This window comes from Coturnix japonica, chromosome 7 (genome assembly GCF_054131305.1).
Source record: "Coturnix japonica strain WE chromosome 7, WE-NBRP24, whole genome shotgun sequence".
Lineage (NCBI taxonomy): Eukaryota > Metazoa > Chordata > Aves > Galliformes > Phasianidae > Coturnix > Coturnix japonica.
Window position 1 is genome coordinate 18,275,855 of NC_140669.1, and position 15,529 is coordinate 18,291,383.

The 15,529-nt window shown below is 38.6% G+C and overlaps 1 protein-coding gene across 5 annotated transcripts in view; it reads right to left on the bottom strand.

Moving 5' to 3' along the window:
- Window positions 1-10,267: 10,267 nt before the first annotated feature.
- SP3 (Sp3 transcription factor) overlaps window positions 10,268-15,529 on the bottom strand; it is a 30,159-nt gene continuing 24,897 nt past the window's right edge. For all 5 annotated transcript variants that reach the window (XM_015868444.3, XM_015868443.3, XM_015868441.3 and 2 more), the window contains 2 exons: window positions 12,695-12,891; window positions 10,268-12,077 (listed from right to left, as the gene is read on the bottom strand). In XM_015868444.3, the coding sequence (XP_015723930.1) occupies window positions 11,761-12,077; window positions 12,695-12,891 (514 nt within the window). In that variant the 3' untranslated portion in view covers window positions 10,268-11,760. The remainder of the gene's footprint in view (window positions 12,078-12,694; window positions 12,892-15,529) is intronic.

Consider the following 15,529-nt stretch of genomic DNA (forward strand, 5'->3'; position numbering starts at 1 on the left):
TTAGAAAGCACTCCGTGCTGAAACCTTTCCTAAAATATTAGGTAACCAGGGTATCAACTGGATTCATACAGCTTCACTACTGTAACATAGATGAAATGGATTGCATCCTGGTTGGGGGGGGGCAGGAGGGAAGAGCTAGTAGTAATGAAAATAAATAGCAACTCTTAACTGTATTTTCTCTTACAGAGTTTTCTAAGATCCCAGATGGTTCTTTTGTCCATTTACAAGAACAGAAATCTGTTTTTGAAATGTGGCTTTATTGTTAACAAAACAACTCATAAACACGGAGCCTCAGTACAAATCTGAACATTCTACATCCTACTGGGTGCCAGCAAGAAAGACAACAAAATAAAACAATGTGGAAACAGCGTTGCAGCACAGAGCACAAGACAAAGTTTTCCCATCTATGCATATTGAGAAGTCTCCAGGCTCTCATCATCTCACAACTTGGTTATTCCAGTGCATTTCTTCCAATTCTGCTAAACTTGGACCATGTTAGATGGTCAAATAGCTTTACTCTACACTGCACCTCAAGCTGGGGAGGAGTATCTGTTTAGTACACTTCAAATTCTTCCTTCGAACTGTCCTCTACCACTAAGCCAATGAAAAGCTGAAAAAACTGCTGTGCTCCCAGACCATGTTGTCTCATGTCTTTCTGCTCCCCTATCTGTGTCCATCTGTCACCTCTCATCTTACACTATGCAAATTCTGAGGGCCACGGATGGCCTCTTGGCACCAACCAAAGTAAAGCCCTCTGAAAGACTAGGACTCCTTAGAACAGAGAAAAGCACCACAGACCACAGCAAAGTACAGCTGTTGTAAGAGCAGCTGTCTTTGTCAGCTTAACTTCCCTTACTGTAGAAGGGAGAAAAACCCCACCCAGCCTTTCTTTCTACACGTGCCTGCTTACATCCTTTCTTAATGAAACAGCATCACCTTGACTGTGGACATTCCAAAGTACACATCAGTGTCTCACAAAAAGCCTGTCTAACACTCAATCAGTTTTTCCTTCTCATCAGAGAAATAACAAGGTAAAGCTTTAAGAGATCTTGCAAAAACAAACAAACAAAGAGAAAAGAGTCAAAACAACCACTGAGCTGATCCAGAGCCTTACATTCAAAGGAAACACTACATTTACTGTAACAAACTTTGATAAAAGTCTGATGTCACAAAGAAAAACAGGCTTTTGCTGAAATTAGTCAAGTCACCACAGTAAGAGACAGAGCACTCCTCCAGTCCCACCACTGAGTTATTCAGCCATTCCCAGCCACCTGCTGGCAGTTCACACTCCCTCTCCAGCTGCCTTCCTGGAAACCTAACATATTCCAGCTGTTCTGCAGTCCCAGGCCTTAACCCTTGTATCCCCACACAGAGCTAAAGTATTTAAAAGTACTTAAAGTACTCTGACGCACCTTCACTTTTCCTAGGTGCAATGCTGTAACATGATGGAAAGTGCTGCAATAACAGCAGAGTATCAAAGTCCTGGGCTTCAGCAACTCAGGACTTGCTCAAACACAACAGCTGTGAGCAAAGAAATAAAGGAAAAAGAAGAAGGAAAAAATAAAATAAAATAAAATAAAATTTAAAAAGCTGCTTACCTTCAGAAGGCTTCAGGCACGCAGGGAACTCCAGCAAGATACCCTTGCCTCCACTGCCAACCCCAAAATGAGGTCTGGGAAGGGCTGGATCCTGGCTGCACCCCTTCCAGTCACTCAGGGGCATTGCTTACACCTGAGCTCCCTTGGGTTGGTCCTGCCTTCCCACCAGGTGCTCAATCACTGCTTCAGGCCATGACTAAGCATTTCTGCTGCACAGGTGATTTCATGTCACACTCGCCATGCATCTCTAGAGAAGGCCTGAGGTGATCCATGAAGACCACAGAGCAAAAGGAAACAGACAGACAGTACCCATTTGGTATTTTAATTCTAACATAAAAATAAATGATAATAGTGTTTTTAGCATTGTCCTTTCTAATTTATCTCTTAGAGAACGAGATTAATCCTTGCTACTCAAAATATATTTTTAAACAAACATACAAACATACATATACATATATATGCACGTGTACACACATATTGGAAAATGACACCAGTGTATTTCCAATTAAGTTAAGATGGCACTTGCATGGAGTTTTGGAATATGCCTCATTTGAAAAACCTAACATTGTTTTCTCTTCCACGGGAGAACTCCAGAAGCATTGATTTAAACCCTGAATTACAAACTTCTTCTTTACTAAACTTGATATGCTCATAAATCGATCTTAAATTGCCAGATTCATAAAATGGGTGCAAGTCTGAGGCATAGGGATACAGAGCAAGAGACATAACTGTATCTGCTTATCTTCTTGAACAACTGCTGACCATACAATCAGGCAGCTTATGGTGACACATCCTACCAATATACTGTTCAACAATGAAGTTTAACAGAGTTGCTTTACCACGTTCCAGAAAATCACTGTCTCAACTCCCAAGAGCAGAATCTGGTCTTTAAAAGGTGCTAAGTAAGGCACCTAGAGGTACCCAGAAGATCTGCTCTCTGAGTTAGCTGGCAATTTTCTGAATATATTTTCTATTATTTTATTTTTCTTATTCAAATGGCTTCAAATGGTGATTTGGGCAGCTGGAACCTAGGGGCATATTTGCTTCATTACATATATTATTTAGTCAGCTGGAGCTGATTTTTTGTTAATATACAGATGGACACAGAAAACCTTCAAAGACCTTACAAATGTATTTTGTTTTAAATGTAAATACCACGCTGGTATCATTAATAGCCAAACTAGCTTGTTTCTATTAGCACTGTATGCCTGATATGCCAATAATCTCCAGGCTTTATTTTTCGTGATATAAATTTTCATTAAGCCCAAGGAGGGCCCTTTCTGTCTTTCCTGACTGATTCGGGTTTAATTGGCCTCTAAGGATAGTAAGCTGCTTGGGGGTTCTTTTAGAATCTGTGTGCCTCTGCTGCTTTGCCAAATATTTTTTTTATTATTATTTCATCCAGTAATTTGTTTCCATCAGCTTCTTTTCTCCATTTTCCCTGCCAGAGACAAAGCTGCTACATTTTTATCTCATCATATTTCATAAACACCCATCAGTGTTCTCTAAAGACACCTTATTTTTCAGGTAGCTCCGCCTTTTCTTTCCAAGTCTCTTCTGTTATGTCCTAAAAAATGTTTAGTTAAAAGACCTTTGCACATCGTCTCCACCACAGTCTACCTGAACATCCATAATAGATGTGTGGGCTGACCACACTATTTAACCTCTTTCCAGCAAGGCCAAGCTGAGTATAAAATAGTTGGAAAAAAACTGAGATGAATCTATAAGGAACTCAAAGAATTTCATTATAACTGTGCAATTTCCTGATTTTTTATTCTCTTCAGTGTGGGTACAGAAGCCTCTATTTCAGCTACACATTTCCATGAGCACTACTAAATCTGTTATTTGCCTGCTGTATTTCTAACTGTGCTTCCATCATTTCAGAAATAGTGCCATTCTTCCACAGCAATTAGCAGTTTTTTAAGCTGCTAGCTCCCACTTTGCTTCATCAGGCTCTATTTGCAGCCTGTAGTCCTCTACTCATCTTTTTTCTATTCTCAAGGTGCATTTCCAACCATAAAGTTTGCAGCCATCTACTCACAGGCAAACATCCAAATCAATGGCCATTCCAATGACTGAGTACTCTGAGAGCCAAGCTTTGCCTAAGAGAGCTTGTGATCTGTTACAGGTGATATTCAGGTTTTCAGCAGTGTAAACTACAGACTTTAAGCCACAACATTCTCAAAGAAGCTGTGGGCTGCCACGATCATGTCATTATTTTTATGTTCAACAGCCTTTAAAATGGAAGACGCGGCTCTTGTAGGATTTGGTGAAGTTCTAAATAACAGTAACACAAACAATAGTAGGACTGGTGCAAAATCAATAAATTATTGCACAACATTTTTTATTTCAGAGAACTTAGGTATGCACAGGAAGGATAAAAATATATATAATTTGTACCTGCTGTATCAGAGACTGAAGACAGAAGAATGGATTCCAGAGAGATAAAAAGAGAAGGGATCGAGCGAGAAAAAGTGTCAAGATGGACTCAGAGAGAGCTGACAGAAGCTGTCTGCTTCTGACTCAGATGTAGAAGACATTTCCCATTAAAACAGCTGTCTCAAATTAACACCCTGAATGAAATTCTGTATCCTCTGAACATCAATGAAAACAAAATTCCTTGGGGAAAGAAAACCCTATAATCCTTAAACTAAAACCAAATAACTGGATGGGTGTTTAAGGCTGCCATTGGAAGACTTTCTGTAGGCTTTCTTGAAATGGAGAAAAACTTTGGAGTAGATAAATGCAAGTTTAACTAGTTCATGCAAACATTTATGCTTAGCTCGCTGATTAGAAGCAGGAGAGCACGGTCTCCTAGTTCACATACCTATAACCAAATTTGGACCTTTTCACTACCCTCATCTTTTTTAGAATGCACAGTTTTCACGTTCCAAGAAGTGTAAATCCATCATAACAAGGAGTAATATTTCATGGCCTTGGTAGATTTACATATACAAAGATAAATCAAAAGACACAAGATCTCTTTTATAAGCTCAGTGAGCATCAAATACTGTACCTGTGTGTCAGACTGTTTCTGAAGTCTTGGCTTGACAGGACCACACTTTGCTCATCTGCTATGCAGTCTCTTCAGCACACACTCAATTGACAGACTGCAAGCTGTGCTGCCAAACACAAAGCAAGGAAAGAGCAGAAAACTTTTGGCTTCAATGGTCTTATCCAGCTGTTGCTGCTTCAAGTGCCCCTTAGATTAAGCACAGGTTAAATTATACTCAAAAGGAAATGTCATTTCAAATCGCAGGGATCACTAATATGTACTAACAATGCACAAATCACATTATGCATGCGTTCACCGGTCCTTAAGCGTTCAGCCTGCAAAGTGTTTACATTCAATATGTCAAATGTGAGGGGTTTTTTGTTTTTTTTGTTTGTTTTTAAATTAGGTAACTTTATAATTATTTTTTAAATGCAATGTAACGTTTTACGATTGTTTACATGCTCTGACTCCATAATCTACCGTCCTTTCCTAACATACCTGGTGCTGAACTTGAAAACCAGCCTGTTTCTAAGCTATGGAAAAGGTTATGACCACCAGGACACAATTTAGAGCCCTTGCTCATAATAACAAAGTTTCATTCAACGCTTCCATAGTCTAACACTAAAGGGAGCTTTGCTATGTAAATCCCTTACTACTGTCATAAACGTAGATGTGAGCCTAACTCCTTAATGAAAACATAAAACTTGTTTGCCATCAATAAATTATGAGTGCACATATTTAATTACACTTTTTAATGAAAATTATGGTTTTGCTTACTTGTGTAGGCTTTACGGTATGAAGTTATAAAGACTGGGTAATCTAACTTTGTGCTGCTTTTAAAACCTATGCAGTGACTGAACACAGCTATCCAGAAATAGCTCTTCTACCTTATTTAACCTCACAGAGGTAAAGGCTGCTCACAGTGACGTTGGACCACAGCTAATTCCTGGCTCCCTTTTCAATTTGTTTTCACACCTGGCCTCTTACACACAGACGAGAACAAAGCTTTGACCGCTTTTACCCCAAAGCTTTCTGTCTACCACAGATAAACGAGGCTGACAGACAGGAGGCACCTGCTGCTCTTATTCGAGAAGGCAAGAGGGCCAAGAGGCTTCTCAGAAACATGGAGAACTATGGAGAGGCAGTGAGAGGGCTGAGGCTGGGAGGTGACAGTTCACCCCCTGTAACTGATCCTGAAGCCAGAGTGAAGACGCTTCTGTACTGATACCTGGTATCATGCACACTGAGAGGAAAAAGCAGTAAAATATGCCAGGTCCTGCTATTTTAATCCTTCATATAAATATCAAATGGGGGAGATCGTGGTTTTCTTTTTTCTTCTTTTCTTTTTCCTTAAGGAAATACAAGAGAAGTCCTGAAATGTCTTAAGTATTGATATCTTTTTAAAAGGTGTGTTATTTATAGAAGAGACTTGAGTAGCTCCTTTGGAAGCATTTCAAGTTGTTAAATAATTATGTATTTAGGACACACTATATTTAGAAAAAAACCATCTATGAATGTACACGGCAAAATTACTACTAAATCCTGTTATCTCAGGCAGAAACTCTGGCATAAATAATCACAGAATTATAGACTTTTTTTTTTTTTCTTTCTCTTCCTTTTTTTTTTTTTTTTTTTTCTTCTCCCTGGGAGTTCAGCTAAGAAAGGAAGATCTGGGCCTGCGTGCGACGGTGCTCACATCTGCAGCATCCCTCACATGGCCCCAAAACTATGTCAGACACCACATACCTGTAAACCCAGCCCACACTGCTCTCAGCCCCTGCTGGACCCCAAACACCCCTACAGAGGAAAGGGTGGAAGGAAGAGGCTCTGTGGGCCACAGAGCCTGTCCTAACACTAGACTGTGGGGTCCCCCCCACAGGGCCTGGACCTTTACTCAGAAGCAGGACCTGGTGCTTAATTTTCAATCCAGGTCCTAAACCCTGCTGTTCTTGTCTTTAAAATGAAGTGATGGGATTCAACTAAGGCACCTCTCAAGTGACATTCCACAATTCAATCATTAATTCATATCTATCTTCTTACATTGTCAAAGCCTTCAGTAATACAAACTTATCATGAGGCTAAAAGTCCTCAACCTATAATGCATTTGTATGGCAAACCTCAGTCTAGCACACACTGTCGTGGCTTGTGGTACCATCTGAAGGGGCAAGCGAGCTGGCAGGAGAATCATTTAAGGGGAAAAGCAGTACACAATGCAGCAAAGAACCAAAAGGGAGTAAGGAGTGCTTTGAAAGCATCATAAATGCTGGAAAGCTTTATGTGGAATACAGATGTAGTACTGCAATACAGCCCTGCTTCAGCCACACCAAAACAATGAATGCTTATTTATGTTAAATCCATAGCAGAGGTCCCTGCTGTGATCCAAGGCTTACAGAGTAAGAGATGCAGGCAGTGCCAAGTCAGCTTAGGCTGAACACCTCTGAAACAGATGAAGAACATGACCATAAAGAGTAGAGGCTCGGAGAAGTGGAAGGACTGGAGAAATAGAGAGAGAAGCAAGTTTTTTATCTGTAGACATGCCACCAGTATGTCTAAGATTGAAGCTGCCAGTCCTTTCAGAAGAGATGAGAACGCTGTAACACTGAGTCTTGCTCTGGAACTTCCCTTAGTGGTGTCTATCTCATGTTAAGTTCAAAATCAATGCCAAGTGGGCCTTTTCAGCTGGAAAGGAATCATAGCAGAGAGCAGAAGGCTGTTTCCTTGCCGACAACTTCCACAGCATTATTTCGCCCATTTGGTAACGTTTGCCTTTGAGAATACGTACCCCAACTTACCCTGACAGACTCAGTCAGACGCAAACCAGCAGTACCCACCAGTGTGCAATATGGATTCAACTCCTAATAGCGATGCTGAAGGTGGCACAGGGTCTTTGTCTGACAGGCGTTCAGAGAAGAACAGCTGTATTTAATTTAGTTTGCAGACTTTGCTTTTTGTTTTCATTGATTTCAAAGCATGCAAACCTTGAACTTCCCTTGTATGGGCAATTTCAAGTCCCAAAGACCAATAAACTACAGGAGCCAGCGTACAAAATTTGCCACTAGCTATCACCATGACAGATCAAAAACTACCACTCAGTGAACCGTCAGCTACCTTTCTGGCTTCTAGAAGAAAACAGAAACTCTACAAATGGCTGTACTTTTCCACATATGCATATACAGAAAACTTTAAGATAAATTATACACGTTCCACAAATACTTCAGTTCCAAACGCAAAGGCTGAGACACTGTGCAAAGTAAATAATAAAGCACAGTTGTAAGTTACTTCAATCTTTGAAATAACTATAAAAACAAATAAACCATCAACCAAGTAAAAAAACAAACAAACCCCATCAGCTGGGAAGGTGTGGTCACATTTTAGTCATTTATCTGCTGATCCCTTTTGGAGCAATTCCTGATACTGCACAGAGCACCTACACATCTGACCACGATTCCAGCACATGTCCCACAAACACGGATCTTAGGGAAAATGTACCAGAATGTGCTGCAGTCGTACTGAACCGCAATTCTGGAGCAACAAATGGCAACTGCCTTTTTATAGAACAGATAATCTGCCAGAGAAGATCTGAGTCAGCCACATCGGCCTCTTCCATGCTATTCACTAACGCACACTCTGCACTTCTGGTGGCGATGGCAATGGTAGAAAGCTGGAGGAAAGAGAGCCGTATGCTCATTCATTTTTAAAGAAGCTAATAACTATTTGACAGGTGGCTGTTATGTCCGTTCCCCCACTCCCTACTAGCATAAATAACTTATTAGAAAACATACCAGTTTTCTTGAAGTCACAGGGAAGGGTCGTCCTGATTCCAGAATCTCAAAACACCTCAAACCAAAACCTGATGTTTTCTGTTCGGAGAAGCTGAAAGAAGAGCTCTTCTGAGTCTCCTCCAAGAGAAAAGCCTGTATTTTAAAACCAGTTGTTTCATTCTCCCTACAATCATGTCGCCTCTTGGCCTGGTAAGTAGCAATGATTAAAACCTTTTCTTTTCTGCAAGAATTGGTTGTACTTTGTAAATAACAAGGACCCAACCATTATTTCATTCAGGAACAAGCCCAGAAATTCTTAGATTATAACAAGTCTATGTCCAGACCTTGTACTTACTGAAAATGAATACCCTGCTGTTGAAATTGAAATTATAGGCCTTTCAAGCTCATGCTGTTGCAGAAGCAGTTCTAAGGTCTTTTTAATTAACAATTACATCAAGCTTCAAGAGATAAAACATCCAGTGATGTAAAGACTAAGACTAGACTACTATGGTTGTCCAGAGAGTACCATACCAAAAACCTATACCAAAACCCTCCTAAGAAGTACATAAAACAGCATAGATTTTACCAACAAGCAAGAAACATGGCAATACATGAAGAACTGTGATTCACAGATAAGCTCAGAAAGTCTTCTACATATGGCATAATTTTGCCATGGTATCATGACTGGCATCCTTGGTGCCAGGGATGAGCAGAGACCTTTCAAAAGTCCTTACCGTGCAACATGTGGAAACACAGCAGCATTCCTGAATGTAAACACCGTGGCTACAAGCCATTAGCAGGATGGCTCTTTTACTGTAGGCTTTCCATCAGATTTTACCTACATGTTTCCAGTTATTTCTTCCAAATCTTCTACCTTTCAAACCTACGTAGCAACAAAATATTCTTCTAAACTGTCACCACCAAAAACACGCTGTGAACTAAACAGTTATTGGAAACCAATCCCATTCCACCTGCCTAAACAAGGTGGATTCAGAGGACATAAGAACATACACAGCATCCATGGAACAGAACAGTGCAAGCTTAAGCAGAACTCTCTCTCATCTCCTGTATGCCTGCTCTTCTGCCTTCCCAACCAATTTCCACTCTCTCATTTTATTAAATAGAAGACTGGACTGATGGTGATTACCTCTCTTTTCCCTGTACCAGTCAAATCCTGATTCTCTGAGTCTCAAAAGATTGGCATTTATTTTTTCTTCCAGTAAACTGCAAATGCGGAAAATCTTCCTTTCATGACATTTTCCAGGTCTCCTCAGCTGAGCTCTAGCTGGCTTATCTTAAATGATCTTCGCCTGTTCCCTGGCAGTCTGATACTCCTAGACTTTAGACTTCAGACTTCTTTTGTCACAAATACAAGCCTTATACCTTTATTCAAGCACCACAATACAACAATTAATCTCTTTGTCTCAGTTCTTGCTGGTCCTTCTTTCACGAACATAAAGTTTCACCTCAATCTTCCAGCCTCATTTTTTTAAGCTGGCAGGCTTTTTCCCCATGTACTTACTATTTCTTCCCATGCTTTAAGCTAAAGGCCATTGTAATTCTTTTATACATTTCATCATGAAATCTGTAAGTATTCTTGTATTTAAGCATTGTGGGATCTAAATGCAACTTACTATTTCTATAGGATGGTCCCCCTATTTTCTTCACACTCGACTCATCTCAATGACAAATAAACAAGCACAGCACCTCCAGTATAGTACAGGAATGCCTGAGCACTCATGTACTGGAAAGAGGTGACACCTTACCATCTCTGCACCCACAAGGAAAGGAAACACCAACTTACATCCCACCACCCATTTCCTACCATCTGAAAATAGAAAATATCCCGGGCAATCAAGATACGTTACGAAATCACATCTTATCCGTCAGCAAAGAAGAACAGTAAACTCAAGTCAAAAGAAAAAAAAAATAGTGTTTTATTAACTACCACACTGTTATAATACACTTTAAACGTACAATAAGGTAGCCTTTAAATTTGAGGTGGTTTTAAGAGTAACAAATGAACAGATTTCCAAATGTTTGTAAATAGGTGAACTGCAGTAATTATTGTTGTACATTTTTTGGAAAATGGTATAGCACTTATAGACTGGCTATATAGCTTCATTTTGTACATTGTTCTATAATCGAAAATATAAACAGTAATTAAAAAAAGAAAATTCAGCATAATAAAAAACATATATGTTTATCAGTTAAATGTACTGGATACATACAATTTTTAAGGGAAGAAGCAAAAAAGGAAAGATGGCTGATATTTAAATGCAGATTGACTAACCAAAAACTAAACAACAAACAAATAAAAACCTCATAAAACCCCTAGTTCACTATGACTATATCCATATGTTTAGGAGTACTGTCAATATGGAAGTGATCTTTCCGTTGTACTTGCATATGTTATATTTTACTGGTAATTTACATGATGGCTTTTAAGGCCCTGGCAGACAGATGATTTTGGAAAAGGATTTGATATAAATCACTGCTGAGACGCAATACACCTTATTTTTGGTCCTCCAATGTTCAAGAGAAGGGATTTACTTCACTATAACATTTGCCTTACCACCCAAATGCCTCAACCTATACATACTTTTTTTTCTTTTTTTTTTTTTTTTTTAAGCATTTTTTTTAACATTGGTTATATTGCCCACCTTGGTTATTGAAAGAATATCAACAAGACATCATTTTGGCAAATTAAATCTTAAACATGGCTTTTCAATAGGATTTAAAAGGTGACTATCCCTAGAGCTCCATGTTAAAATGTAGTTTTCAAAATCTTACAAGAGTAATGCTTAAAATATTGTACATAGTTAACCTAATTAAAATAATTAGCTTCAAAATGACAAGTTGATGAGCTAAGTAAAGCCTACACTATGTAACATTTGCTTGGAAACTTGATTTGTCAGTTATGCATAATAAAAATTCCAGTCATCAAGAAAATTACAAAATTTCTTTTATCATAACATGATTTCTTTTCACCCATCAACTTCTTTTATCTTACAATAGATAAATACCAACATGTTCTCATTTTTTTTTTTACTTTTTTTTTACACTAAACCACACAGGATTGATGCATTTGGTTAGACTACCATTTTACCATTTCCGTCGTTAAATTCTTTTTTGTTTTTTTGTGTTTTGTTTTTTTTAATATAACTTGGTAAAATTTCATCTCTTCTAGATTCCAAAAGTACCTACAAAACCCATGCAATTTTACCATTTTAATATACTATGGAATATCATACAAAGTAAGGCATTTCAGTGTCATGTATAACCAAGTTACTGTCAATCCAAAAATTTCTGCACATCAATAAAAAGATATCTAAGAACTTAGGAACAATATTCTTCTCACTACTGTATAAAAATAACCACAATTAATAGGTATCTTGTGTAATATTTACTCCATTGTCTCGTTTCCCGAAACTGTGACAAGCTGTAAAGGTATTTCAGTGTTGGTAAGAATATCTTGATTGCTGGTGCCAGATGTATTAACAGTTCCTATTCCTGAAACAGAACCTTGTTGAATATTTGCAAGGATAAGTGTTGTTCCTCCTGCAGTAATCAAAGTATCATCAGATGTTGCTTCTACTGATGCCAGCACTGTACTGCTGGAGTGAATGCCTTTCTTATTCTGGTGTGTTTTAATGTGTTTGGCAAGGTGGTCACTTCTCATAAAGCGTTTAGAACATTCCGGACAGACAAATTTCTTCTCACCTGTCACACAAGAAAAAAGAAGACAAAAGGAGAAATATGAACACTGCATTCCAGTATCTCTAACAGATGCTCTAACCATGAAACTATAAGATACAGAATGATGCACCATCACGTGTTCTTCCTCAATTTCCTGAATTATATTAAACCCCCCTGGACATCCAGCCCTCCATTTTCCTTTCTGCTTGAGAAAAATAAAATAAAATAAAATAAAATAAAATAAAATAAAATAAAATAAAATAAAATAAAATAAAATAAAATAAAATAAAATAAAATAAAATAAAATAAAATAAAATAAAATAAAATAAAATAAAAATAAAATCCCCCACAACAGTTCTCATTCAGTTCAAACAAATGAAACTCTTTGTTAAACCTGAATCAAAGGATTTTGATTAAGGTTATTTAAATATTAAGTGTCAGTTCTGAATCAATAAGGTCACTGTTTTTTCCCCTCAGAGCTACCAAAGAGTACATGTACCAAATATTAGATGATTTTAGAGCACTGTACTACATAAAAACCAATCCAATTCAGAGATCTGTTTTCCTCTTAAAATCTATTCATCCAAGCCCTCTCCATGACATTTCTGTAGTAAAAGGCTCCAGAAGCAAAGATTGGAAACCTGTGTGCGTTCTTCGGTGTCGCTGAAGCTCATCGCTGCGTGTGAACCTTTTGCCACAGAACATCCAATTACAAACAAATGGACGCTCTCCAGAATGCCAGCGGAGATGAGCTCTCAGATGTGAAGTCTTCCCATATACTTTGCCACAGCCTGGTATGTGACAAATGTGTTGCTTCTTTTTTCCCAAGTTGGAGCCTCTGTTAAAAAAAATAAAAGTGAATTTATTCATCCATTCAGATACATTCCTCCTAAACAGTGGCCATAAACGTAAGTGAGGTCAGATATACCAACAGGTCTGCAAACAAATCTGAGCAGTTTCTTATTTTTGTTTCAAATAAAAAGTACGCTCCATAGGAAGGTGGAACTAAATTCCATCGTGATATCCCAACCCCACAAACTATAGATTCAACAGCCTGTAAAGTTTAGGTAATAGAAATGTAATCTTGAATAAAGATACACGTTCATAAAATTGGAAATAAAATCATTACAGCCGTTTGTACTACTTTGCTGTTGAAGTGCTCATATTTTAAATTAATCTCAACTTTAATTTTGGCAAAAAAACATAAACAACTGCAATTGCCAAAAGGGAAACTTGAGATTTTTTGGCAACTGGGAAGAGAACAGATGGGACTTCTGGCATCTTGGGGAAACCTGAGAAGCAGTTTGGGGTCATAGAATAAGCATACTAACCTGCGTATTTCCACTACATGGAGTGAAATAATTGATCTTGCTGATATTCACATTAATTCCTTGGTATTTCAGAAATAAAATTCTTAACAAAGAATACATCATTAACAGGCAGTATAATCCAGACTCCTGAGCTTGACGCCTATTTTAAGATGCTCCCTAAATGAAATACTAGGTGATTGACTAAGCACCAGCACCTAATACAAAAGAATTATTAAGATTTTATTTTAAATAAAACCACCAGAGAGATAAGAGCTTATGAAGAACCAGAGAAAGAGATTAGTCCAGCCAGCAGAAGGCTGCTGCTGAACAAGGCACACTCCAGAGAACAGATCTGGCTGACAGGGCAGCTATACAAACGGTAAATGCTGGTACAAGGGAGGAGACTAAAAAACGCAGCCAAGCATCATGCCATCTTACTAATCAGCAATGTTAACTTCTAACAGCTTAAGTGGATACTAAAAAATCACATTGGCACTCCTTCCTCCATGATTGGCTACAGGATTTTTAGTGGCCTCTCCAAGACGTTTTTTTCCCCTTGCATTATGATGCTCCACTCCCAGTGAACAGTCTAGTACCTGGTGGATTTGCCAAGCAACCATAAAATCCAGATCCTCGTCACTGAATTCAGAGCATCTCTGATTTACATCTAATGATGACATAAGAGATTCTGATTATCTCTTTTTTTATTACCCTTCTTCCACGGCCTCACACAAAGTTCATGTGTCTTTTCCAGCTTGTTTATAAATTCCTTGCAAACAATGCTCTGACATCTGACCTGACATCTTAACCTTTTCCATCATAATTATACTGGCGAGTATTTTTTCTTCCCCCTCACAAGTCCCAAAATCACTTACTGGATGAAACATTGCCCTTTTTACATCTTCTACTCCAACTAGTATGTCCTTTTTTGGTAATGCATGCTACATCTAAACCATCAATGTTCATACTCTTCCCTGGGCTCCCCTCAAGTCAAGACTGAAAGATAAAATCAGTTCTAATGTCAGACATTTAGCTTAGTACAGTGCCACCTACACAAAATCTCAATATTCATAAGCTGAGGATCAGCCAATCTCAAAGATATTTAACAAAATGTCTTTAGATTGCCCCATTTTCTAATTTCCCTGCCTCTGCATCACACAAAACTCAGAAGTTCCAGAAGTGTTCATCCTGCAGCACAAAGCACCCCACCCTCCAGACTCCAGGGAAAAAAAGTGATCCTCCTTTAGTCCCAATGCAACCAGATGTTCTTGGGCTCATTTCTCATTCATATCACGTGTAAGTTCTAGACAGTCTTTCTTCAGGTCTTCTTGTTCAGTAGCTCAAAGCACCCACTAACTGTGTAGCTGACTTCTGCAGCAACATAGATAGGTACACCTATGTTTCCATTCTAAAATCTTGGTAACTGGAAGATTTCCCCACGTAATCCTACTATCCTGCATCTTACATGGAGTAGGGATGGGTAATGAAACTCTAAGAAGCCTCTGTGAATTATAGTAAAATGCATTTCTGCATTGGAATATATTTCTATATACATATATACATACATATATATAAAAATATTCAGGTATTTTATACTTGGAGAACATGTAAGGATGTTATATTCTTCCCTTCTGCAATCACAGGATCATTTGAGTTGGAAAAGACCCATAAAGGCCATTTAGTCCAACCCCCCTGCAATGATCAGGGACACCTACTGCTAGATCAGGTTGCTCAGAGCCCTTGCCCAGCCTGAGCTTGAAGGTCTCCAAGGATGGGGCTTCCATCACATATCTGGCCAACCTGTGCCAGTTATTTGCACAGTAGGCTGCGCAAGTACTTTTTAACTTGTATGACACGGTGTATAAATATGGCACAAATCATATAAAATAACAACTAAGAGTCTGAGTCAATCGTTCGATGTTGCTTAACTGAACCTTTAGTCTGGACTGAAGGAAATCAAGGTTCAGCTCACAGTCAGCTTAGGTGGTAGAGCATATGTAATTCTGAGCACATCTCCTAACATGCAAGGGGATACTAGCAGACACCCTTAAGTCAAAAGCAAAGGGAAGGGTCAGAACTCACAGAATGAAACGCGCAAGACTACTGTGAATGAGTTACTGAGTGTACTTAGTTTCAAACAGACATCTGCACGTTTGCTTCATGTGT